The sequence below is a fragment of the Oryctolagus cuniculus genome, chromosome 13 (assembly GCF_051225735.1).
Source record: "Oryctolagus cuniculus isolate XC-2025 breed Fujian yellow rabbit chromosome 13, ASM5122573v1, whole genome shotgun sequence".
NCBI lineage: Eukaryota > Metazoa > Chordata > Mammalia > Lagomorpha > Leporidae > Oryctolagus > Oryctolagus cuniculus.
Window position 1 is genome coordinate 100,078,708 of NC_142879.1, and position 24,006 is coordinate 100,102,713.

The 24,006-nt window shown below is 36.9% G+C and overlaps 1 protein-coding gene across 1 annotated transcript in view; it reads left to right on the forward strand.

The window, feature by feature from the left end:
* Window positions 1-24,006, forward strand: part of LOC149122803 (uncharacterized) — a 104,184-nt gene that overhangs the window by 14,572 nt on the left and 65,606 nt on the right. Inside the window, exons 6-9 of the mRNA XM_089311845.1 lie at window positions 2,686-2,876; window positions 7,602-7,774; window positions 14,663-14,824; window positions 20,283-20,397. Coding sequence (XP_089167971.1) covers window positions 2,686-2,876; window positions 7,602-7,774; window positions 14,663-14,824; window positions 20,283-20,397 — 641 coding nt within the window. The remainder of the gene's footprint in view (window positions 1-2,685; window positions 2,877-7,601; window positions 7,775-14,662; window positions 14,825-20,282; window positions 20,398-24,006) is intronic.

Here is a 24,006-nt window from a genome sequence, read left to right on the forward strand (position 1 = left end):
AGTCCCTGGTGATGGAATCACCTTTAAAGTTTTATTTCTTCTGAATATAACCCTACCACACGACCCAGCCATCCCATTCCTCAGAATTTACCCAAGAGAAATTAAATTGGCAAATAAAAAAGCTATCTGTACCTCAAAGTTAATTGTAGCTCATTCACAATAACGAAGACATGGAATCAACCTAAATGCCCATGAACAGAAGACTGGATAGATAAATTATGAAATACGTACTCTATGGAATAATACACAGTGGTAAAAAATGAAATCTGGTCATTTGCAACAAAATGGAGTAATCTGGAAAATATTATGCTGAGTGAAATAAGCCAGTACCAAAGGGAAAAATATCATATGTCCCTGATCTGTGACAACTAACTGAGCACTTAAAAGGAAACCTGTAAAAGTGAAACTGACACAAGAAGCAATGACTTGATCAACCTTTGTCCTGACTATCGAGGAACAGCTTACTATTTTATTCTTTTTAATATTTTCTTTTTCTACTTAATACCATTGGTTGAACTCTTTACTTAATACACAGTTATTCTTAGGTGTTTAAATGCAATTGAAAATTGACTTCTGTTAAAAATAAGAGTGGGAATAATTTAGGGAGGAGATGTACAGTTTGGCACATGATCCCTCGGACTTACTCCTAAAGGGTAAAGCTAAAATCTTGCCATGGGACTCCAAATCCCATTAAGTTCACAGGTACCAATGCTATCTTACTAGTTAAAGTGTTTAAGTTTAACTAGTTTAAGTTCATATTTGATAATAAAGATAGGATTAAGTGTCAAAGGGATCACATAAATAATATGTGTCTGCTAATAATAATTGATAGAATTAAAAAGGAGAGAACACTCCAACACGGGAAGTGGGATACAGAGCAGATTCATAGAATGGCAGATGCCCTAACATGGGAAGCAGGATACACAGCAGATTCATAGAATGCAGATGCCCTAAACAGCACTCTGGCCTCAGAATCAGCCCTTAAGGTATTTGGATCTGGCTAAAAAGTCCATGAGAGTATTTCAGGCACTGAAAGCCAAGACACTGGCAAAAAATGACCTAAATGAAAGATCTCCGTGAGTGAGATCCCAGTGGAAAGAACGACCCATCAACGAAGGAGATACCTTTCTCTGAGGGTGGGAAAGAACTTCCACTTTGACTATGGCCTTATCTAAATAATGTCAGAGTTTGTGGACTCAAGAGGCTTCCATAGCCTTGGCGGCTCATGACAAGAGCCTCAGGTGATCACTAACATCATAAATAAGAGTGTCAATTGTTAAATCAAGAACAGCAGTCACTGTGTACTTGCTCCCCTTGTAGGACGTCTGTCCTTACTGTGTTGTACTATGAGAATTAATGGTAAAACTAGTCTTCAAACAGTACTTTATACTTTGTGTGTCTGTGTGGGTACAAACTGTTGAAATCTTTACTCAGTATAGAGTTGATCTTCTATATATAAAGATAATTAAAAATAAATCTTAATAAAGAATAGGATGGGACAGGGAGTAGGAAATGGGATGGTTGCAAGTGGGAGGGAAGTTATGGGGGGAAGAACCACTATCATCCAAAAGTTGTATTTAAAAATTTATATTTATTAAATAATAGCATTCTATAACAATTTTTTCTGTTTTTCTGATTTTGTTCTAGACTTGTCTTAAAATATTTAAATATGATAGTTTATCTTTTATCAAAATGATAAAAATATTTCAGATAAATACCAGTTAGAGCATTCTGAAATTCTGTGTACTTTGCTTCTATATTGGAACTAAACTAATTTTTAATTAATGCATTTGTATATGTTAATTTTATTTGTATTATTTTCATTCTTATGGTTGAAAAAATAACTTTTAAGTTTTTCAGACTGTGATTCTGCCCCCAGCTGCCTACTAGTTTGATTATCCTTTGATTCTCAGTAATAAGAGTTGTCAAAGATATACAAATTTGACAATTGATGATACATAACTGTTTTATTAACTCTGTGACCAAAAATCCATCAATATCCATGGAATCTCATGGACAGATAAAAGTAATAGCTGAGGAAATCAGAGCACAGAATTTAACCCTGGAGCACTTCTGTGTGACTGCATAATTTCATAGTGTGACTTTCAAACATCATTTTGTTCCAGGGTTCACTTTTGGATTACTCCTCTTATGCCACCTAAAGTCAACAGGATATAATTCAGAAAATCATTTTTATTCTTGAGCTCGAGTTCACATATAAACAGTAGAGACAAGAGTATAGATAATTTTGTGTGGGCTGGTATTTAGCATAAACTTCTGAGTGGCTTACATGATTATATTTAGTACACAGGAAGATATCTGCTGTCTCCTCAAGTTGTTTGCTGATAATTTGGAAGTCAGAGGTATTTCTTAAAGAATTAAATATTCAATGAAAGATTAAGCTTAAGCTTTCGATTGATAAAATGAGTTATTTGCTATTTTTTTAAGATTGTAGCTTTCCTCTCACTGATAATTAACATATTTAAGTAGAAATATAGATCTGTAAGGGACACTAGAGTTACCTGTGTAAATGCCAAAAAAATATTAAACAAAATATCACTAATTGAATTAGACCCTGGATATGTGCCTCACCTCAGTGGCCCAGAAAACATTTTGGACTTGTGGCTTACCCAAACTAAACAATTGAAGCATATGATTCAAATAATAAAGTCTAGTGTTTTGTAGTTACAGGCAGAATCAAGTTAAAACCAATACCAAAACATCTCAAGAGGCATTTCCTTCCTCACTGCAATACTAATCAATATAAAAGCACAGAACTTGAGTTAAAAAATGTCAAGTCTTCTCCAACAAATAATGACATTAAAACAGCACCCAAGGAAGAACAAGAATGGCTTGATGGAAGTGAAAATAAGCAGGTATGTAAAAACGTAAACTTCTGATTTCATATTTTTGTGTGTATCATAGCATATACCAATCAAAATGACTTTCCATACCAGATATTTATATATATGTATATAATATATGTAGGTGTGTATATATGTATCAAAAGATCATAATTTAATGCTTAATTAAAAACATGTTAACTGCTTATTAGACAAAATCTTAGAAGCTGTTGTATCATATAGCTAATCATTTTCTTGAAAGAGGCAAACAATTCTAGATATGGTGTTCAATAACATTTTTAAAAACCTATTACACAGGCCGGCACCATGGCTCACCTGGCTTATCCTCCGCCTGTGGCGCCAGAATCCCATATGGGCCCTGGGTTCTAGTCCCAGCTGCTCCTCTTCCAGTCCAGCTCTCTGCTGTGGCCCGGGAAGGCAGTGGAGGATGACCCAAGTCCTTGGGCCCTCCACCCACATGGGAGACCAGGAGGAAGCACCTGGCTCCTGGCTTCGGATCAGCGTAGCACTGGCTGAGGCGGCCGTTTGGGGAGTGAACCAATCAAAGGAAGACTTTTCTCTCTGTCTCTCCCTCTCCCTGTCTATAACTCTACCTGTCAAAAAAAATTAAAAAAAAAAAAGAAATTATTTGTTCTTCTCCCTCACATAGGGACAAAACATCAAAATGAAGTACTGCAGCAAAATATGTGTAGATTTAAGAATGAGGTAGGATAAGATGGACATTTGTCATAGTCATTAAGATACCACTTGGGATACTAACATTCCATATCACAGTTCCAGGGTTTATGTCCAAGTGCTGCTCCAGTTCTGTCTTCCAGTAATGCATACCCTGGGAAGCAGGTGATGGCTCAAGTACTTGTTTCTCTCACGCTCCTGTGAGAGATGTACCTTTAGGTTCCCAGCTTCTGGCCTTTGCCTGGCCTAGTCATGCTTATTGTGGGTAGTTGTAGAGAACCAGCAGAGTTTGTCTCTTTCTCTCCCCCTCTCCCTCTCTCCCTCTCTCCCTCTCTCTGACTTTCCAATACATTAAAGTAGATTTTTAAAAAGAATGAGGTAGTCTCATTACAAGTAGTTTCTGGCCTTGGTGAAAAAGTTTAACTTGCAAAATACAGAGAGGTTCCCTTGTTGATACTCTACTATTTGCCTGTGTCAATTACCTGATCCATTGTGATTTTCTACCTAGAAAAAGCTTATGTACACAATGATGTTGCTCTCTAAATTACAGTTAAAAAAATCTTCATAGTTTTTATTATTTAATTCTTCCCAGTGACCTTTAACCTGGGCAAATAATTTAACTGAATACTCTATGACTTTCTGAACCAGAATAAGTATAAAGATTTTTTAAAAATTTTAATAAGCCCTAGCCATTTTGATTGGCTTAACAATAAATTACAGTTATCTATTTTTTAAAGATTCACTTATTTATTTGAAAAGCAGAGTTTTGGAAGAGGGAGGAGGGAGATATGGGAGAAGGGAGGGAGGGAGAGAGAGAGGAAGAGAGAGAGCACGAGCAAGAGTGAGCTTTAATCAACTGTTTCACTCCACAATTGGCCACTTTGGCCAGGACTGCACTAGACCTAAATCAGGAGCCAGAAACTTCATCTGAGTCCCTTATGCGGGTTCAGGAAACCAACTACTTGGATCATCTTGTGTGAATTGTATTGATTACATATTAAAATATGAATATGTGGGATCCAGTGAGCATACCGTGGGAAGGAACCATTGTTTGAGAGTGAATATTAGCATGTACCTGGCCTTGAGTGTTGTGAAACATATTACAAGCATAGTGAGTCTGTTTATTGTGCCTTGTCTATTGTACAACTTTATCTGATTCAGTTAAAGTACATGGAACTTTGTGTTCCAACATGACTATTTTAAAGATTTTTTTCAAACACTTACATACACTTTCATGTAACTTTTATGCTTACACAAGTATTTCTGGTGAATTAGACTTTTATAAGTATCATAAACCACCACCAGAAGTTCAATGTTTGTCTCTAAATTAGGATGCTACATTCTGGAGTACTTACAGTTTTATAGGTATGTAAAAATCTACAGATATCCTCTTATAGGTAAGGGTAGATAAAGCCTCTCTTCATGCTCCTCACCCTGAAGGCATTGGAGTATTTTGACAAAGTCACACTGCTCATTTCTGTGATTAATTTGGTTATTTTCTCTGGTAATGTATCTGATTCAGTGTTATAGAATGTGTGTTTTCTGTTAGTGCCATAAAATGCTAGGAAAAGCCACTCTGTGTACTTTGTCTGAATCATTTAACCTTTTGAAGTTTTATTCCCATTATCAGTAGATAATGGGGCCAGAACACTTAATTACTTCATGCCTTCCGTCTATGAAATTATATGCTTAGTGACTGTAAAATGAGGGAAGCTTATTTTTCAGTATCTCTCACTAACAATTCATGACATTCCCTCTTCTTTTGAGGTGTGGCAAACTTGGACGGATATATTTTAGTGAGCATGTATCCCTTTTCTGAATATCAAATATCCCAGGATCTAAAGGGAAAAATATTGCTGGAAACGTAGTTTTTTTAAATTAAGATTTACTTTATTTATTTGAAAGACAGAGTTGCAGAGAGAGGTAAAGACAAAGAGAGAGGTCTTCCATCCTCTGATTCACTCCCCAGATGGCCACAATGGCTGGAGCTGCGCTGATCCGAAGCTAGGAGCCAGGAGCTTCTTCCGGGCTTCCTACGTGGGTGCAGGGGCCCAAGGACACAGCACCGGCCTGGCAACATAGTTTTCTAAAGCTTTGTTTTACACCTTTGTGAACCCAATGGTTAAGAATGTTATAATATTAAAGTTTTAATGATCTGTGAATACTTTAAAAGTTATTGTCTATGGAAAAAATAATTATAAAAGCAATGAGAGAAAAAATAGCTTAGAGCACAGAGGGGAAGCCTCCTTGCTGTTACTAGAGACCTGCATCGTCAAATCCTGTAAATCTGGATGGTTAATATAAAATCCAGGTGACAATGACAGAAAGTGACATATTTTACGTGTTTCTCTTATTGCTTCCATACAGGTTAATAAACATACTAGATAGTGAAATGTGGATAGAAATAAAAGCATAAAATGAGGAAGTACCATCTTTGACATTTTGGAGAATTGTCAAAAGTTTTAAATTCAGAAATGAAGCAGAATGCACCAAAATTTCCATGAGCTGTAATGCTGAAACTAAAGTATATAACATGCAGCACAAATACATTTCATTGACTAGAATTCATGGCGAGTGTCTTAGGTGCAGTAATCACTTTGAACTTCCATGAAGTACATCTTCCTCCTCAACAGTTCTTGGATAAAAAATATGTTAAACATGATTATCTTGGACAATTAATTCCTTGTGCCAGTATCAATAATCTTAAAATGTTTGTTACTTTGAAGAGCAAACCCAGTTAAAAAGAATTTTAGATCCTCCCATCAGGATGATTCCTAGCAAATCAGTCCTTTGTTAACCTAGTGAATTTTTGGTCCCTTTAATTGTGTTCTTTCTCTAGTTATATCAGACTCTGGCTTGGTTCTTCATTTCTGTGTGAAGCACTTAAACAGAAGTTGTTGCTTATGATGTGTGGCATATTCATATGCCACTGCTTGTCCTGTTTTCTTAGAGACTGCTGTGTTTTTCACTGTATACACTTGGCACTATGCTCATAAGCTTTGCTTCATAAAATAGAAAAAATGGGCTCATTTTGCATAATAGCTAATCTTTTTATCCAATAATGTTGTAAGGAAATTTCTTGAATTCTAAATGTTGGTCTTTCTAGATTTTTTCAAAATTGATGTTTCCAGGATTAAAGTTTATTACAATGTAGTTAAGTTATAGGGTTGTCTTTCTCTGTTACTTTCAAATAAATAAATAAATATTTTAAAAGGGAACTGACGTTACATAGTGGGTAAAGCTGCCACCTTTGATGCCAGCATCCCACTTGGTGACAATTCATAATCTGGCTTCTTACTTCCAATCTGACTCCCTGATAATGGCGTGAGGAAGACAGTGGAGGAAGACCCAAGTGCTTGGCCCCCTACTACTGATCTGGGAGTCCTGGATGCAGTTCCTGACACTTGACTTCAGCCTTGCCCAGTGTTTGCCATTGCAGCCATCTGGGGAAGGAACCAACAGATGAAAGTGCTCTCTCTCTCTCATATGTAAATAAATATTTAAGAAGTGTAGGGTTATTTATCATAACCCTACCTGAACATGAACACCATGGGAGACCAGGAGAAGCACCTGGCTCCTGCCTTTGGATCAGTGCGGTGCGCCAGCCACGGCGGCCATTGGAGGGTGAACCAACGGCAAAAGGAAGACCTTTCTCTCTTTCTCTGTCTCTCACTGTCCACTCTGCCTGTCAAAAAAAATAATAATATCAATAATACCAGAAATTTACATTAGCATTTTAAGACCATTGTAGGATTCTAGCACACTGTCTATTGCCTGTGGTGTATTGTAAGAGCTAATTATTGGAGGTGAATTGTTTCTCCAGTTTCCATTGTTGTTTTATTGAAGAATTGTAACATGTGTAATATCCAAAGTATTATTGATAAACTTTTTCCAACCAGTAGCAGGATGTTCAAAATTTTTTTCTGTCACTGTAGTAGAAAACAGTGTATGTAAAACATTTATGTAGCAATAAATGTGCTACATAAAATGAATAATAAATGAACACAAAAATGTTTATATTTATGTACTAACAGCGATTTTAATATGAAACTTTCATTAAAGTTTGAAGAAAAAGGGCAGCGTTGCCAAAGTAAGGAAATGGAAGGGTTAAGAAACTTGCATGAAAGTGCTGCTCCTCCTGAGGACAGTGATGGTTGTGGACTGAATCAGCAGAGACAGAGTGGGGACCTTGACAACCAGCAATCTGCCACTAAGAAGAGTGAAGAATATTATTCGTAAGTCTATAGCAATATTTAACATTAGGTGATGTGATTTTTATTGTGCTATAAAGCCACTTCTAATTGGGTTATTATCTATGATTAACATATTTTTACTAAGGATTTTATTCCATGCTTTGGAATTAGAAATATATCAAGAAACAAATAATATTTGCAAACCATACTGCTAAGTATTTGTTTAAAAGTTAATAGTTGGCAAATGTGAGGGAAAAGTTATTATCTACTGTTGGTAAATACAATTATAAGACTCTTTGAAGGATAGCTTAAGAGCACATGTCAAAATTTGAAATAAACCATTCTTTGCCCTTGTAGCAACTTCACTCTGGGATTAGACCTGACAAGATAGCATAGTATGGTCTATTGTACCCTACTACACCCATAAGTTAATGACATTTATGATGTATTGTCATCATCTATTATGTAAGATGTAATAGGACAATTAGTGTTAAGGATGTAAAACACATATGATAAAGATATTTATACAAATATGTTGCAGGGCCAGTGACATGCACTCTTCCTATATGAAGGTGGTCTGAGTCCATACTTCTCTGCTTCCTATCTACCTTCCTTTATTTTTTTTTTATTTTTATTTTTTTGACAGGCAGAGTGGACAGTGAGAGAGAGACAGAGAGAAAGGTCTTCCTTTTCTGTTGTTTCACCCTCCAATGTCCGCTGTGGCTGGTGCGCTGCGGCCGGCGCACCGCGCTGATCCAAAGCCAGGAGCCAGGTGCTTCTCCTGGTCTCCCATGGGGTGCAGGGCCCTAGCACTTGGGCCATCCTCCACTACACTCCCTGGCCACAGCAGAGAGCTGGACTGGAAGAGGAACAACCGGGACAGAATCCGGTGCCCTGACCAGGACTAGAACCCTGTGTGCCAGCGCCGCAGATGGAGGATTAGCCCATTGAGCCATGGCGCCGGCCCCTATCTACCTTCCTAAGAGTGTATCTCATGGGAGGCAGTAGATGGTGGCTCCAGTACTTGGGTGTCCACACCCACTTAAAGAGACCTGGGTGGAAATTCAGACCCTTGGGGATCCTTGCCCAGTCCTGGCTGTCCTGGGTATTTGTGAATGAAACAGCAGATGGAAAATCTTTCTTAATATGTTAGTCTATCTAGATGTGTTTCTCTGCCTTCCAAATAAAATGAAAATAGGTTAATAAAACATGTTGCCTATGTACATGACATTTACAATAACATTGTTTATCAAAAATTTAGAATCAGTCTAAATACCAATCAAAATAGAAATAAATTGTCATACCAATAAAAGAACGCAATATGCAACCATTTTTAAAAATGAGGTTTTATCTATAGTACACTGCTTTTTCACAACTAGAGAATATTTAATGTAACTAGTTTGGTGATGCATCTTAAGCATATTTTATTAAAATACCATATCTGCTGAGTTGCAAAAGGGGAGTCCGTGGGACACTTGTACTTCTTATAACCAATACCTATTTTATTTTTGAGTTTTGATCCCAATTTGAGCCTAAATATTAAAATATAGAATCTATAAAATAATTTGAGCATTATTGGGTATTTGCATACTGTGGTCCATATTCCTTATAAGCATTTCAGTTTGTTAGGTAAACCTTCTCAAATGCGTCAAAGGATGTTTGATCTGCTAAAGCAGGAGTTGTAAACTTTTTCTGTAAAGAACCAGATAATGAATATTTTAGGCTTTTGGCATCAGAAGGTCTCTATAGTTGTGGTGCGAAATCCTCCATAGACTATAAGGTAATTAGTGTGGCTTAATATCACTAAAACTTTATGAACAGTACTAGGAAAGATTCAGCTGGATTTATTCTTGGGCACGGTTTTACTGAACCTATGCCAAAACATTGGTACTGCTAATGCAATAAATCTTCCTTTAGAAGATGGACTACAGGCTAAAGAATGTTTCAGAATGTATCATACTGTATTTTTCAGGAGTGACATCAAATAAAGCTTACAAAAACTCTAGTTGTGGAGCTGGTGCAGTGGCATACAACTTAAACTTCCACCTGCAGTGTTGTCATCCCATATGGGTGCCAGTTCAAATCCTGGCTGCTCTTCTTCTGATCCTGCTCTGTACTAACTTGCCTGGTAAAGCAGCCAAAGATGGCCCAGGTGCATGGGACCCTGCACCCATGTGGGAGACATGGAAGAATCTCCTGCCTCCTGGCTTTTAAGCAACCCAGAAGTCGCCCTTGAAAAATTTAGATTTTCAATATTATCAGCAGAATAGTAATAATCAGTTATATAATACCTAATGAGGAACTTTTAAAGGAATTCACTTCCTTAAGTTTATGAATTATTTACTGCTTTGATCAGAACATTTTTAGTTCCAACAACTTTAGAGAATCACAAATATTCCCTAAAATCATTATGCGAGGATTGAAAAATTCGGTTAAACATGGAGAAAAATAGATCTTCAATGATCATGGCCTTAGCAGTGATCTCCTTGGGAGAACTGTCTCTATTCCCTGACTCAAATTGACTTTCTCTTCACTCTTGGACTCACTCCAGTTGTTTACATTCCCACAACCCCTCCAAAACAGGTTTTCTCTGGATTGCCACTGATTTTTAATCTATGTTGTAGTACTTTCCAAGGTCTCCTTTTCTTTTCATTAAATATTCCTTCCCTCCTTCCTTCCTTCCCTCCTTCTTCCCTTTCCCCTTCCCCCCTTCCTTCCTTCCCTCCCTCCCTTCTCTCTCTCTCTCTCTCTTTTTTCTCTATTTTTCTCTTTCTCTCTCTCTCTCTCTCTCTCTCTTTCTCTCTTTTTCTAGTTAGAGGGACAGAGAAAGAGATACAGAGAGATCTTGCATCCACTGGTTTGCTCCCCAAATGGCAGCAATGGCTGGACCTGGGCCAGCCTGAAGCCAGGCATTTGTTTCAGGTCTCTCATATGGTTGCATGAGCCCAAAAACTTGGACAGTCCTCCACTGATTTCCCAGGCACCTTAGCAGGGAGCTGAATTGGAAGCAGAGAAATCAGGACTCGAACTGGCCCATATGGGATTGTGGCACTTCATATGGTGGCTTAACCCTCTGTGGCAAAGTGCTGTCACAGGCTCTCATTTTAATGAACCACTCAGAATATTTGATCCTTTGAGGGTAAAACATCTTTAAAAAATTCTTTTCAAATAATACATTTTGTCAATATAGTTTGAAACAATAGGAAAATAACAATTACTTATGGTCTTATATTTGTGGACAGACTATTTTAGGACAAGCTAAACATATTTGGGCATTAAGTCTCAGCTTAGATTTTGTAACATTTTATTATGTCTGTAGAACACTTTTCCTTCAAGATCATTTCTTGACTTGGCTTTCAGGGTATAATTCTCAACCAGTCTCTTTCTGTTTCTTTTCTACTCCATCCTGTGTTGTTTCCCTTGTTTCTCTCATCTTCTACTTTTAAAACATGGATATATCCCAAGGCTGTCTTTGATCTTTTCTCTCATGGTTTCACTATCTTGTTTATGCAAATGAATTATGAATTTTTAACTGCAACTTAGATCTCTCTCCTTAATTCCATATTTTAGATAATAACCTGCCTACTCAACACTTCTCTTTGGTCATTTATTCAGTATTTAAAATTTAGCCTAGTGCTGTGCTAATGATGTTCTTGTTCATAGCAGCCCCTCATATAGTTTTTCCTACTTCAGCGAATGGCAACTCTTTCATCTGTTCTACCAACAGCCTTGGAGCATTCTTAGACCTCAGCCTTTATGTGACAGCACATGTTGTCAAGTATTCCTTCACAATATGTCCAGAAACTAGATACATCATATCCAAGTCAGCATCAGCTGCTGTCTATATTAGTTTGTAGATTCCTCAGTGATTTTCTTGTTTATTTTTTCATAAATCCTCTTTTCATTAAATTTTAACACAGGGGATCTCTTAAAGTCAGATTATGTCATTTTTTTCTACTTAAAACCTGGTGATTTCATTTGACTTCACATACTAAACTTCTTTCTAATGCCTACAAGGCAATACATGTTGTGACCTCACTCCTCCTTATCGCTGTGATTTCAATTTGTGATTTTCCATCTCCTTCATTCTACTTATGCTACAGAAATTTTCACTATTCCTTAAACATACCTGGGCTCCTTCTGTGTTTGAAGATTCTTCCTTAGATGTCCACCTGGCTGATTCCTTTCCTTCCTTCAATGTTTTTCTTCCTAAGCAAGATCTTCTTTGGCCTTCTAATATGTCCACACCTCCCTTAAACATGGAAAACATCGTTTCTCTGCTTTTGTTCTCTTCCTCTAACATACTGTATTTTGTTTTTATATAGCTTGTTCATTGCTAATGTTTTTGCTTTACTCTTTTGTGTTGGATTTTGTCTTTTCACTGCCATATCTTTTGTACATAGAAGAGGCCCTAACATGCATGCAATGAGCAGCTACTCAATAATTTTTTATTACTTGAGTGAATGCAGCTTATCCTTTGAGTTTTTTTAGACATTAGAATAATACTCAAAAATTGATTTTATCTGGGTTCATTCTATTTATTTTAGTTGGCAATTATATACATTTGTAATCTTTCGACTCTAGTAGTCTACATTTATGTGTGTATGTATATATGTTTTATTATATATACATATATGTTTTATTATACCTTATATAATAAAATATAATATCCTGGAAATCAACAGATGATGGCTCTAGTACTTGGGTCCATGCACCCAGGCAGGAAACAAGGATTGATTTCTGGACTCCTGACTTCACCCTGGCCCAGAGGATAGGTGATCCCTCTCCCTTCTTCTGCTCCTTCCTCCCTCCCTCCTCCTACTCCATCAGCCTCTCTGCCTGTCAAAGTAAATTAAAAAATTAAATGTTAAATTTTCATCTAAGGTTGGCATTATTATATTTCACAAAAAAACCAAAAATATAGCACAATTATAACTGCTACTTCCAAACCTGAATATTATGCTTACAGACTGTGGACCTCTATATTTTAGTGTAGCATTCAAAATTAGTGTAGGCCTCATCTCTCAATGATAGATTTAGGTATTTTATATTTTTCTTGCAAATTCCAAAGAAATATATCAGATATCATATGCCTACTCTTTGTTTGCACATTCTGTAAATAAAATGGTTTTCATCCACATTTTTCCCTCATGAGTTCTTTTTCCTTTTTTTTTTTTACCTCCTTTGTAAAGCTTTCCTGTGCTCAGATATCAGTTTCCAATATCAACACTTTTTTATTTAAGAGTCTGAAACAGGGGCTGGCACTCTGGCGTAGCTACTGAAGCCGTTGCCTGAGGTGCTGGCATCATATATGGGTGCTGATTTGAATCTCGACTGCTCCACTTCTGATCCAGCTCTCTGCTATGGCATGGGAAGGCAGTAGAAGATGGCCCAAGTCCTTGGGTCCCTGCACTTGTGTGGGAGACCTGGAATCAGCTTCTGGCTCCTGGGTTCAGATCAGCCTAGCTCTCACCATTGCAGCCATTTGGGGAATGAATCAGTGGATGGAAGACTTCTCTCTCTCTGCCTCTCTGTAACTCTGCCTTTCAAATAATAAATAAATAAATATTTTTAAAAAAGAATCTGAAGCAGTCAGAGATAACTCCCCTCTTCTAATACACCCCATAAATTCCCTCAGTGGCCATAACTGAGCCAGGCTTAAGCCCATAGTCAGCAACCCAAACCATGTCTTGCATAAAAGTGGCAGGGATTAAACTACTTGGACCAATCTTCTGGTGTTTCCCAGTATATTATAAAGCTGGAATTGATAGTGAATCCAGGATTCAAATCCAGGCACTTTGATATGGGACAAGAATGTCTTACCCTGTATGTTTATATATGTATAAACATATATATATATATGTTTATATACACATATATAAAGATTTATTATTAAAGGGCAGAGTTACAGAGTGACAGAGAAAGGGAGACAGAGAGCGGTCTTCCATCTGCTGGTTCACTCCTCAAATGGCCACAGTGGCTAGAGCTGCACTGATTTGAAACCAGGAGCCAGGAATTTCCTTCGGGTTTCCAAGGAGGTACACAGGCCCAAAGACTTGGTCCATCTTCCGCTTCCTTCCCAGAGCACAGCAGAGAGCTGGATCAGAAGTGGAACAGCAGGGACTCAAATTGGCACCCATACGGGATGCCAACACTGCAGGCAGTGCTCTTCCCACTATGCCACAGCGCCAGCCCCCTGCTTATTAACGAATAGGTGAAACACCACCCTCCCAATATCAACCCTTCCATATTACCTTATATCATAATTGTGTTTTTACCTGTTTTCCAAAGAAGATATAACAAGGTGTGTTCAGTAAGTGTATAAAATGCATGTTATAAAAATTATTCAGCCTGGCCAGCGCCGCGGCTCACTAGGCTAATCCTCCGCCTTGCAGCACCGGCACACCGGGTTCTAGTCCCGGTCGGGGCACCGGATTCTGTCCCGGTTGCCCCTCTTCCAGGCCAGCTCTCTGCTGTGGCCAGGGAGTGCAGTGGAGGATGGCCCAAGTACTTGGGCCCTGCACCCCATGGGGGACCAGGATAAGTACCTGGCTCCTGCCATCAGATCAGCGCGGTGCGCCGGCCGCAGCGCGCCGGCCGCGGCGGCCATTGGAGGGTGAACCAACGGCAAAGGAAGACCTTTCTCTCTGTCTCTTTCTCTCTCACTGTCCACTCTGCCTTTCAAAAAAAAAAATTATTCATCCTGGATTTCAAAGTTTTTGTATCAAAACTACTTTTCACCCAATTTTCATGTAATTTTTTAAATTTCCTGTACACCTTTCTTTACAAGTAGTTATCACTTCCTATCTTGTTTTGAGTTAGTAAATGAATTAAGTTGGGGAAGAATAAGAATTTTGTCAAAATTGTGCTTCTTTAATCTTTCCCAGTAGAGTAAAAAACATTGCCATGTTAATGATCTTTTTAAAATAGCTGCCCTGCCTTGCATATAAAGGAAATAAAAAATGAAAATGAAAAAGTGACTTCCACGGAGTATGGGATTAGACCAGTGTTTGAGAATGGCTTTTCACTCACTAGAAGTCTACTGCAAGTGATTTATGACAACAATCTGAGTGAGCTCGATCGTCTTAAAAGGTAAAATCTATGAATTCTTTACTTTCCAGTGAAGCAATGTTAATGGTGACTACTTTTAATGAAAATAGGAAAGAATAGTGTAGTCTACAAGCCAAACAAGAGAATACTCAACTATATCAATACTGCAGTAAGGTTAAGATACTTGACAAAAAAATGTGGCAGTCAAGGGGATTTTCTTTTATTTTAACATAGAAGCTTTTAGTCCATCTATACTACTAGAAATGATGTAGCAGAACGCATAGTGAATTTAATTTTATGCACATATCTAGGTATAACAATGCTTGGTGCTTTAAATTATCTGTAGAACTTCAATTCATGTATATTTTATGGTAAAAGATGGTTCATTCAGAATTGGCTCAGAAATGGAACATCTGTTTTTGAAGACTTTAACTTTTTTCATTTTGATTTATTTAAGGAATACAAACATCATGCATCATGTATACAAATTCAGGAACATAGTAATTCTTCCTACCTTATTTTCCACCCATAATCCCACCATTCTTCCTCCTTCCTCTCCTCTTTCTATTCTTATTTTTAACAAATTTCTATTTTCAGTTAACTTTATACACACAAGGTTAACCATACACTAAGTGAAGAGTTCAACAAATAGTATGAACAACAACAACAAAAAACACTGCTCCTCAGTACTCAAGACGAGCTGTTCAAAATCATCACATCTCAAAATGTCAATTTCATCCCAATAGATTACATTTTACATACTCTATTAGTTATGACAGATCAGAAAGAACACAGGTATTTGTCTTTTTTGAGATAAGCTTTTTACTCTAAGTAATCATTTCTAGTTACATCCATTTTGTAACAAAAGAAATTATTTCATTTTACCCCAGTATATTATTCCATAGTGTATTTATAGCATAATTTCTCTACCCAGTCTTCAGTTGATGGACATCTTGGTTCATTTCATATGAGCTGTAATAAACATGGTGTACAGGTTATTCTTTCATTTGCCAGTATCTTTACATTTGGGTAAATTCCCAGGAGTGGGATGGCTGGATCATATGGTAGGTCTGTATTGAGATTTCTGAAGTATCTCCATGCTATCTTCTACAGCAGGTGCACCAGTTTACATTCCCACCAACAGTGGATTAGGGTACCTTTACCCCCACATCCTTGTGAACATTTATTGTTGTTGATTTCTGTATGAGAGCCATTCTAACTGGAGTGAAACTCATTGTGGTTTTGATTTGCATTTCACTGATTTTTTAAAACTTTTTTAACCCAATAAATTGTAGCCATGGGCCGGCGCCATGGCTCACAGGCTAATCCTCCACCTTGCAGCGCCGGCACACCAGGTTCTAGTCCTGGTATGGGTGCTGGATTCTGTCTCAGTTGCCCCTCTTCCAGGCCAGCTCTCTGCTTTGGCTAGGGAGTGTAGTGGAGGATGGCCCAAGTGCTTGGGCCCTGCACCCCATGGGAGACCAGGAGAAGCACCTGGCTCTTGGCTTCGGATCAGCACGGCGCGCTGCGGCCATTGGAGGGTGAACCAACGGCAAAAGAAGACCTTTCTCTCTGTCTCTCTCTCTCACTGTCCACTCTGCCTGTCAAAAAAAAATAAATAAATAAAATAAATTGTAGCCATGAATGCCTGACTCTACTGGGTCAGTACTGTGCTTCATACTAATTTTTATTCCTTCATACTATTTGTTGAACTCTTTAACTAGTATAAGGTTAATCTTATGTGTTTGTTAACTGAAAATAGATATTTGTGAAAAATAAGAATGGAAAGAGGATGGGGAAGAGGAAGACAAGTGGGAGTATGGGTGGGATGGAGGGTGGGTAGAATCACTATGTTCCTAAATATGTATGTATGGAATCCATGAAATTTATGGTCCTCAAATAAATCAAAATGAAGAATGTTAAGCATTTTTTCAAGTGCCTGTTGCCCATTTGAATTCCCACTCTTGAAAAATGCCTGTTAAAGTCCTTTGCCCATTTCTTAACTGGATTTTTTGTTTTGTTGTGGTTGAGTTTCTTGAGCTCTTTATAAACTGAGGATATTAATCTTTTATCAGTTGCATAATTTGCAAATATTTCTCTCAATCTGTCGGAGCTTCTTCACTTTGCTGAGTGTTACTTTTTAAGTACAGAAGCTTCCCTGTTTGATGCAATCCCGGTTGTCAGTTTTGGCTTTGATTGCCTGTGCTTTTCTGGGGTCTTTTCGAAGAAATCTTTGTCTATGCCAATATACTATGGAGTTTCCTCAATGTTATTTATTAATTTGATGGGATTGAGACATAGATTTAGCTCCTGATCCATTTTGAGTGGAATTTTGTGTAAAGTGTAGAGTAGGGGTCTTATTTCATATTTCTGCATGAGGAGATCCAGTTTCCCCAACACCATTTGTTGAAGAGACTGTTCTTTCTTCAGGGATTGATTTTGTCTTCTTTGTCAAAAGTAAGCTCATTGTAGATGCATGGATTGATTTCTGGAGTTTCTATTCTATGCCATTGGTCTATACATCTGTTTTTGTGCCAGCACCAATGTGTTTATATTATATCTGCCCTATAGTATATCTTGAGGTCTGGTATTGTGATGCCTCCAGCTTTTTTTTTTATTGTTTAACATTGCTTTAGCTATTCAGGGTCTCTAGTGTTTCCTTATGTATTTTAGCATCATTCTTTTTAAATCTGAGAAAAATCTGATGGGTATTTTGATTAGGAATGAATTGAATCTGTAAATTGCTTTTGGTAGTACAGACATTTTCATGATTTTGATTCTTCCAAACCATGAACATCGAAGATTTTTCTACTTTTTATGTCTTCTTCTATTTCACTTTCTAATGTTTTGTAATTTTCATCATAGAAACCTTTGACATCCTTGGTTAAATTTATTTGAAGGTATGAATTTTTGTAGCTGTTATGGCATTGTCTATGTATAGATCAGCTATTGATTTGATTTTTGTGTGTTAATTTGATATTCTTCCACTTTACCAAACTCTTTTATGAGTTTCGGTAGTCTCTTAGTGGAGTCTTTTGCATCCCCTAAATATGAATGTCATCTGCAAATTGGAATAGTTTGATTTCTTCCTTCCCAATTTGTATTCCTTTGGTTTTATTTTCTTGCCTAGTGGCTCTGGCTAAAACTTCCATGATTATATGGAATGACAGTGGTAAGAGTTGGGCATTCCTGTCTGGTTCCAGATCTTAGGGGGAATGCCTCCAGTTTCTACTCATTCAATAAGGTGCTCACTGTGGGTTTGTCATAGTTTGTCTTGATTGTATTGATGAGTGTTGCTTCTATACTCAGTTCGCTTAAGATTTTCATCATGAAAGAATGCTATATCTTATTATATGCTTTTTCTAAATCCGATGAGATAATAATGTGTTTTTTCTTCAATTTGTTAATGTGTTGTATCACATTGATTGGTTTGCAAATGTTGAACCATACCTGCATACCAGGGATAAATCCTACTTGGTCTGGGTGAATGATCTTTCTGATGTGTTGTTGGATTCAATGAGCTGGTATTTTGTGGAGGATTTTTCATCTTTGACCATCCGAGATATTCTGGGATTTTACAGGGTAGAAACTTCTTACTCTTAGGAAGTGTGAAATTCACAAGAATTGCAAATAATGTACAAGTTCTTAAGTGTGAATGCTTGTAATAATTCAATACATCTTCTTCAGATTGTAATCTTAGTTACATAGAAGCACACCATATAGAAGTTTCATGATTTGTTTTGAACATTGTATTTTGAGTTTATGTTTTGTTGTATTATAAGTCATGCTGCAACAAACATCTTCTATATAAACATTTCTTTATATTCCAAGTGCTTGACTTTGAATAAATACTTCAATATGGATTTTATGGCTAAATTTGAGGAAACCTTTTTAAATGCTTGGTTAATATTTCTAAATTTTTGTCAAGAAAGTACATAAGCTTATACTTCCATCAACAGATATATAGTTGACAGTTTTTTTAACCTTTGAAGACTTTGAAATTTACTTATTTTAACATGCATGGGATGACAGAAAACTGGAAAGTAATCTCTGATTAGTTTCTTGAACATTTCTCTTTTTTACATGCAAAAATTCGTTTCATGTTCTATGTTGAAAGCACGTAGCACCCTTGCTTAATTAACAATGTCATTTTTTGAAATTGTTTATGGAATTTTAATATTCATTAAGTTGAAAATACTACCAAAAATATCAATTATATGAAGTGACACATATACTCTTTACCCTTGGATGATATTAATCAGTAGCTGTGTGTATCATGTAAAAGGCATGTATAAATTATAGGCTGTCTTACACTCTAAATAATTTTTAAGGATACGTGTAATATTTGATAAAGTTGAAACTGTAGTTCTAATAACTATATAAAGGTGTTTATAAAAAATAACTCATTAAGGGCCAGAACTGTTGCATAGTAAGTTAAGCCTCTGCCTGTAGCACCAGCATTCTGTATGGGTACTGGTCCAAGTCCTGGGTGCTCCACTTCTGATCTAGCTGCCTGCTTAAGGCCTAAGAAAGCATTAGAAGGTGCCAAGTGCTTGGGGCTCTGCACCCCACATGGGAGATAAGGAAGAAGTTCCTGGCTTCTCCCTTCATATCCTCTGAGCTCCTGCTGTTGTGGCCATTTGGAGAGTAAACCAGCAGATGGAAGACCTCTCTGTGTGTCTCTTCTCTCTATATATCACTTTGCCTCTCAAATAAATGCATAAATCTTTTTTTTAAAAAATTCATTAAAGATTGGTTAATTCTAAATTACCTTTCCTAATGGAGATGTAATTATGAATGGATGAGGAAGAGGTAATTTTCAACTCATAACTCTACTGGATAATTTCAAAATTCCTTTCTTGATAACAGTTATCAGTTGCAAGTAACAGAATCTTATCAATTATCAGAATGTAATTTCTGATAACAAAGATTTATTTATTTATTTGAAAGAGTGAGAGAGAGAGAGCGAGTGAGCGAGTGAGCAAGCTGCTGGTTCACTGTGGGTGGCCTCAATGGCCAGGATTGAGCCAGGCTGAAGCCAGGAGCTAGGAGCTTCTTCTAGGTCTCCCAAATAGGTGGCAGCAGAGATTGAAATACTTGAGTCACCTTGTGCTGCTTTCCCAGGCCATTAGCAAGGAGCTAGATAGGAAGTACATCTGCTGGGAGAGGAACCTGTGGCCACACGGGGTGTTAGTATCACAGGCGGTAGCTTGACACACTACACAATACCAGTCTCAAGAATGTGCTATTTTTTTTTTTGTTTTAAGAATGTGCTTTCACAGCTAACTTTCAACTCTGTCCTTTGAAGAAGAGATTTAAATGAAATGTTATAAGAAGATATTTGAGAACATAAATTTTATTAGAGTGTATAAGCTGCATGGTAGTGTAAGATTATACAATGAATCTTTTAATTTCTAATAAAATGAATTTTGAAACAAGCATGTTTTTACCTAAAACAAGAAAAAGAGACCAATACTGATATATTGTGTAAAAAACCTAGGGAACAGTTAAGAAGAAAAGAAAAGCAATATCATAAAGAAGAAGTGAAACAAGAAGAAGTGACACATAGAACACTAGAAATGGATGCGAGGACTTCAAAAAACAATTTGACCCAGGTAAGTTAATCTTTGATAAAAATTTTATGTTTCTGACTTGAATCACTGTTACATATAATGTCCTCCTCATTCAAGATATATACATAAATATATATATACACACACATACCTAAACAGGTGTGTATGCACACAGACACACACACAGATGTGTAATCTTTATTTAAAGCAACCCAAAAATTATTCTGAAGATGAATTATGACATATATTGCTGGAGTTATTGCTTGTGAGTCTTGGTACATGATGGTGCTTAGTACATATTTTCTAAAGAAAGCAGTGCATATTGAGTTGCATTTAATAACTCACATGAAGATTGATTTAGACATTTTATGTTAAAATTCAGGCTAAATAGCTGTGAATTATAATAAAGTTAGGTAAATTATAAAGAAATTTATTTAAAAACATCAGCTTTTATTTAAGGACTTTTTAAATTATTTGGTGAATTTAGCTGTAACTTATACAATTAAATTTAAGTAGTTCATGTGAGATACGTGTCTTGATTCTTTAATAGTTCGCTTTCTTTGAACAGATTTTGTTAATAGGCATGTTTGGAGGCTTTCCTATTGTAGAATCTATTAGAAAATGTATTTAAGTAATTCTAATGCAGTTTTGAGATGCTAAATTAATGTAACAGTTTTTCCTGTGGCATTAACTGATATGTAAATGTTGCCAAAGAAATTTGCCTACAATTCAGCAATAAGATGAATGTCAACACAGTTGAAAATCACAGTGGCAATCCCCAGTAGTGTTTAGAATTGGAATTTGCCTACTGACATTAGTCATAGATTATCATTTATGATGTGAAACTGACTTGAGCATAACATTGTTGTTTTACAACTAGACATTTCCAGTTGGTTTGGTGAGTTTTGAGAATCTAAATACTAAATTTTATTTTTAGAAAGATTAGTGCTCTGTCGTTAAGTGCTAATGCTATTAGAATGAAATTTTCCAAAACATATCACCTAATGGAGAATAAAACCTAGACATGCATGGTAGAATATGTTTGCTTTGATGATGGTGGGTTTTTTGCATACATTTTCTGTGGTAAATCCCTGAGACATAATCAAGTCCTACTGCCTATCCTTTGTTTCTTCTGCCTATTTGAAGGTAATTTTTTTTTCATTTTAAATTTTTAATCTCTCTTGCTATTGTGAATATATCTGATTTACAATTTCCAGTGGCATACATTTTTGTTTTGTCTTTTTTTAACTTTTATTTAATGAATATAAATTTCCAAAGTACGATTTATGGATTACAATAGCTTGCCCCCCATACCGTCCCTCCCACCCACAACCCTCCCCTTGCCCACTCCCTCTCCCCTTCCATTCACATCAAGATTCATTTTCGATTATCTTAATATACAGAAGATCAGCTTAGTATACATTAAGTAAGGATTTCAACAGTTTGCTCCCACACATAAACATAAAGTGAAAAATAATAGATGATTTTTTTTAAATGATGATGAAATCAGATCAGACCTATTGTCATGTTTAATCCCAGTGAGAGTCAAGTTGGGAGTTGATAATTTCTTTTTTTTTTTTTTTTTTTTTTTTTTTTTACAGAGGATCAGTTTAGTATGCATTAAGTAAAGATTTCAACAGTTTGCACCCCCATAGAAACACAAAGTGAAATATATTGTTTGAGTACTCGTTATAGCATTAAATCTCAATGCACAGCACATTAAGGACAGAGATCCTACATGAGGAGTAAGTGCACAGTGACTCCTGTTGTTGACTTTACCAACTGACACTCCTGTCTATGGCATCAGTAATCTCCCTATGCTCCAGTCATGAGTTTCCAAGGCTATGGAATCCCTCTGAGTTCTCCGACTCTTATCTTGTTTAGACAAGGTCATAGTCAAAGTGGAGGTTCTCTCCTCCCTTCAGAGAAAGGTACCTCCTTCTTTGAAGACCTGTTCTTTCCACTGAGATCTCACTCACAGAGATAGTATTCTAAAGAGTACATATCCCATAATTTCTTTATCCAGTCTATCGTTGATGGGCATTTAGGTTGGTTCCAGGTCTTAGCTATTGTGAATTGAGCTGCAATAAACATTAGGGTGCAGACCTCTTTTTTGTTTGCCAATTTAAATTCCTTTGGGTAAATTCCAAGGAGTGGGATGGCTGGGTCGAATGGTAGGGCTATCTTCAGGTTTCTGAGGGATCTCCAGACTGACTTCCATAGTGGCTTGACCAGTTTGCATTCCCACCAACAGTGGGTTAGTGTCCCTTTTTCCCCACATCCTCGCCAGCATCTGTTGTTGGTAGATTTCTGAATGTGAGCCATTCTAACCGGGGTGAGGTGGAACCTCATTGTGGTTTTGATTTGCATTTCCCTGATTGCTAATGACCTTGAACATTTTTTCATGTGCCTGTTGGCCGTTTGGATTTCCTCTTTTGAAAAATGTCTATTGAGGTGCTTGGCCCATCTCTTAATTGGGTTGTTGGTTTTGTTTTTGTGGAGTTTCTTGATCTCTTTGTAGATTCTGGTTATTAACCCTTTATCTGTTGCATAGTTTGCAAATATTTTTTCCCATTCTGTCGGTTGTCTCTTCACTCTCCTGACTGTTTCTTTTGCAGTACAGAAACTTCTCAATTTGATGCAATCCCAATAGTTGATTTTGGCTTTGACTGCCTGTGCCTCCCGGGTCTTTTCCAGAGATTCTTTGCCTGTGCCAATATCTTGAGGGTTTCTCCAATGTTCTCTAGTAACTTGATGGTGTCAGGTCGTAGATTTAGGTCTTTAATCCATGTTGAGTGGATTTTTGTGTAAGGTGTAAGGTAGGGGTCTTGCTTCATGATTCTGCACGTGGAAATCCAATTTTCCCAGCACCATTTATTGAATAGACTGTCCTTGCTCCAGGAATTAGTTTTAGATCCTTGATCAAATATAAGTTGGCTGTAGATGTTTGGGTTGATTTCTGGTGTTTCAATTCTGTTCCATTGGTCTATCCATCTGTTTCTGTACCAGTACCATGCTGTTTTGATTACAACTGCCCTGTAGTATGTCCTGAAATCTGGTATTGTGATGCCTCCGGCTTTGTTTTTGTTGTACAAGATTGCTTTAGCTATTCGAGGTCTCTTGTGCCTCCATATAAATTTCAGCACCAATTTTTCCAGATCTGAGAAGGTCTTCGGTATCTTGATTGGTATTGCATTGAATTTATAAATTGCTTTTGGGAGAATGAACATTTTGATGATATTGATTCTTCCAATCCATGAGCATGGAAGATTTTTCCATTTTTTGGTATGCTTTTCTATTTCTTTCTTTAAGGTTTTGTAATTTTCATCGTAGAGATCTTTAACGTCCTTGGTTAAGTTTATTCCAAGGTATTTGATTGTTTTTGTAGCTATTGTGAATGGGATTGATCTTAGAAGTTCTTCCTCAGCCATGGCATTGTCTGTGTATACAAAGGCTGTTGATTTTTGTGCATTGATTTTATACCCTGCTACTTTGCCAAAATCTTCTATGAGTTCCAATAGTCTCTTAGTAGAGTTCTTTGGGTCCCCTAAATAAAGAATCATGTCATCTGCAAAGAGGGATAGTTTGAGTTCTTCCTTCCCAATTTGTATCCCTTAATTTCTTTTTCTTGCCTAATATCTCTGGCTAGAA